Here is a 3300-nt window from a genome sequence, read left to right on the forward strand (position 1 = left end):
GCCATTTGCTGCCGCCGAGCGTAGGCGCAAGATCTCGTAACAGCGCGGTCGTGAGGTTCTCGCGCGCTCACCGCCTGTCCTCCCGTGTCTGCATCTAGTCCTGCGTGTTCACCTCACTCACCTCTTTCTCATCTTGGAGGAATCGGTGCCAACGCCACCGCCGCCGCCCAGAAGAAGGTCAGAGACCCCCCAAGGCCGCATCCACCGCCATGCCTAAGAATAAAGGTAATGCCTCCCGGTCGCCTGGACCACGACTCTGCTCTGCCCAGTTTCCTCGGTCCTGTCTGCGGCCCCCGGAATACCCAGATCACCGTGGCCTGCCTTCCTTTCCGCCCCACCTTCACGCTATTCCGAGGTGTGGAGAAGATCTGGGAAGTTACTCCTGTCCCCCAGTTTAGTCACATTGGGGTGGAGCCGACGCCATATTTGTACGGCCTCCTGCGGGAGAATGGGCTTTTGCTCCCCTTTCGCGCCAGACCGACCGCAAGCCTCTCGCCTGCTTAAAGGGCTTGTGGGGCGGCTTCCGGGGGCGGTCTGGGCGTCGCCAGTCAAGCCCTTTGCCCTTCCCCGGCAAGAAGTTTAAGCCCTGAAAGCAATTCTTACCTACCAAGGGTGATATGTGTCTTAATCACCTAAAAGGTGACTACATAGCTTTAGGGACGCTTGCATAGATTAGGAACACTTCTGTATCATTGAGAATATTCCCCTCTCTCCCTTTTAAACAGTGAGTGAAACATTGGTCCATTTAGAATCTTTGGCTTCATTTTGTATCCTTTTGTAAAAGGATTTAATCTATTCCCACCCACCCTTGTTCTCCCCCTTAATGACTTGTTGCTTGCTTAGCTGTTTTCCGCTTTGGTATATATTGCGGTGAGCATGAAGACCTTTAAGTTCTCTGTATTCTGAGGCTAAGGGATCACAAATTTTCAGACCTGAGAAGAAAGTTTAGGTATTTCTATAATTTTTGATACCTTTATAGCCTTTCATAGGAAATTGTGCAAGTAGGGATATGGAAAAATTGAATTTTTTTTTAGACAGGAGCCTATAAACACTGACAGCTACCTAGGAATTCGACCACATTTCTTCTTTGTAACTGTAACCATTCATTTTGTCCCTTACAGAACTTAATGGCATTCCTGTCCTAGAATACTATACCATAACTCTTTCTAAAACCAGATTCACAGGTTTTTTTAATAGCACCGATTTTACCACTAAATTTTTCTGAGAAAGACTTGAGGAGTGATAACAAGCTTTTCATTTTCTTACATTCTAATTTTTTATTCCCTCTGAGATTACTTCTCTTTGTGTATCATTCTTGTCTTTATTTCTAGTGTAAGACTGCTGTTCCTCTCACTAAACTGTAAAATCCAAAGGACAGAAATATTCCCTGACTTACTGGCTCACTTACCATTTAGTAGATGCTCACTAAAATATTTGTTGGATTAAATCACTTCCCTTCTGGGTAACTCTATTCTTAGATAAATAATGGGTTCTCTTTTAGTTCAAAGGAGGCAGAGCATCTACATTAAATATCTAGTTCACTAACCTCTCATCTTGTTTAAAATAGAGCTCATTTGGCAATTTCTTTCAAAATGCATCTGATTATGGCTTAAAGAGATTGAAAAGTTTTTATTTAGTTTAGGAATTAGCTATGCTTTTAGAAAGAATGCAAGGCAAAAGGTAAACTGCTATTTTAGTTGTTGTATGCCCAGTTCTGGCCTATCACAGGAGAGTTTAAAGTTTTTTTCATTACATCACAAAATAGAGGGGAAGGATGAGCAGGTTCTAAATTCTAGTAATTGGCAAACATTGACTTTTTTATGTATAATATTTGAGGTATACAAAACAGTATAGGGAATAAAATAAATGCCTGAGAATCCATTATTGTGAAATTAAGAATTAAAATTTATGAGTTAGTAACTCCATACCCCTTCTCTTTCCCTTTTTGAGGAAACCATCACTCAGGATTTGATGTCATTCTCTTTTGTGTGAAATTCATCTATTGTCTTCTCAGTCCCTTGGAGGAAATATACTCATTGCTCATTTTAACATTACTTGCCCATGAGATGTTGTTACATAGTAAATTAAAACTGTAATCCCTGGGGCCATGTTGCCTCAAATATCCTTTTGAAGACCATTTTCTCTTGTGAAGAAAAGAAAAAATAATGCCTGTTTCATAGGCTTTGGTGTTGGGTGCTTATTCAGACTCTTGGCTTTATGGGAGTTTCCATGGGAAGAGAAAGGCAGAAGTTGGGGAATCTTCCTAGATTGATGAATAAAAGAGTGGGAGAGGAGTGCTGAGAGATTAGCATTGTGTTTCAATAAGTATGAAGTTTGAAATCTCCTTCCTAAATCAATGCCACTTAGTGCTTCACCTCACCAGGTAAGCTATAAAGAAATAAAAATCTTATATTGTCACGTTGATTCTGATGAACTACCCCACAGAATTTCCAGTGCTGTAAATTTTTAGAGAAGCAGAATTGCCACAACTTTCTCTAGTTCAGCAACTACTGAATTTGAACTACTACCCTTTCAGTTTACAGCCAAGTACTTAAACACTCTACCTGCTCAGGCTCCTATCAAAACAAAATTCATGTATATTTCCCTTTTTTAGGCAAATTCTGGTTTGACTGTTCACTTTTTTTTTTTTTTTGCCTGTTCACTTTTTTGTTTGTTCAGTATATACAAAAGTAGACAGATTTGTCAGTGAACTTCCTTGGACCCATCTGCCAGCCCCAAACATCAGTTTGTAGCTAGTCTGAATCAAGATGATCCACATAATCTTTCAATCTATGTATTTCCCTTCAGTCAGTTCTTTTCTTCCCTATGCATTTTATTCAAGAAACCACGTTATTTTTCCAGAATTTTCTACCATTTTACAGATAGTCTGGATTTTACAGATTCTACTTTGCTTTTTTAATCTCAGATTTCTTGATCACTGGATCCTACTGATTATAGGATAAAATCTAAATTTGTAAGCCTGGTGCTGAGCTGTTCTCCCTCCAATACCACAGAATCAAGTATCCTGTTCCAGTGGCCTTTCCCCCACTTGGTCATCTGCTCACTCAGACCTTCTTCATCCAGAGGATGAGGATGGGGTAATGTAAGAGAGAAAAAGTATAAGATAGACAAGAGGGGTTTTATACCTAGAAAGAACTGTGATAGCTCCACTTTGGCCCATGTGGGACACTGTGGGGACCCTTGCTCACATTTATAAAACTGCAGTCTTTTTAAATCAGTTTACACACATAGTTTTTGGGTTTTTTTGTTTGTTTTTTTATTTATTTTTTTTTTTTTTGG

General features: G+C 40.2%; 1 protein-coding gene across 1 annotated transcript in view; it reads left to right on the forward strand.

Annotated features, from left to right (window-relative positions):
• The first annotated feature begins 209 nt into the window (after nt 1-209).
• LOC102877423 (eukaryotic translation initiation factor 1A, X-chromosomal-like) overlaps nt 210-3300 on the forward strand; it is a 16986-nt gene continuing 13895 nt past the window's right edge. The window contains exon 1 of the mRNA XM_006893793.1: nt 210-225. Within this exon, the coding sequence (XP_006893855.1) occupies nt 210-225 (16 nt within the window). The remainder of the gene's footprint in view (nt 226-3300) is intronic.

Source organism: Elephantulus edwardii, unplaced genomic scaffold, assembly GCF_000299155.1.
Source record: "Elephantulus edwardii isolate Elephantulus edwardi_28Jun2011 unplaced genomic scaffold, EleEdw1.0 scaffold00131, whole genome shotgun sequence".
Lineage (NCBI taxonomy): Eukaryota > Metazoa > Chordata > Mammalia > Macroscelidea > Macroscelididae > Elephantulus > Elephantulus edwardii.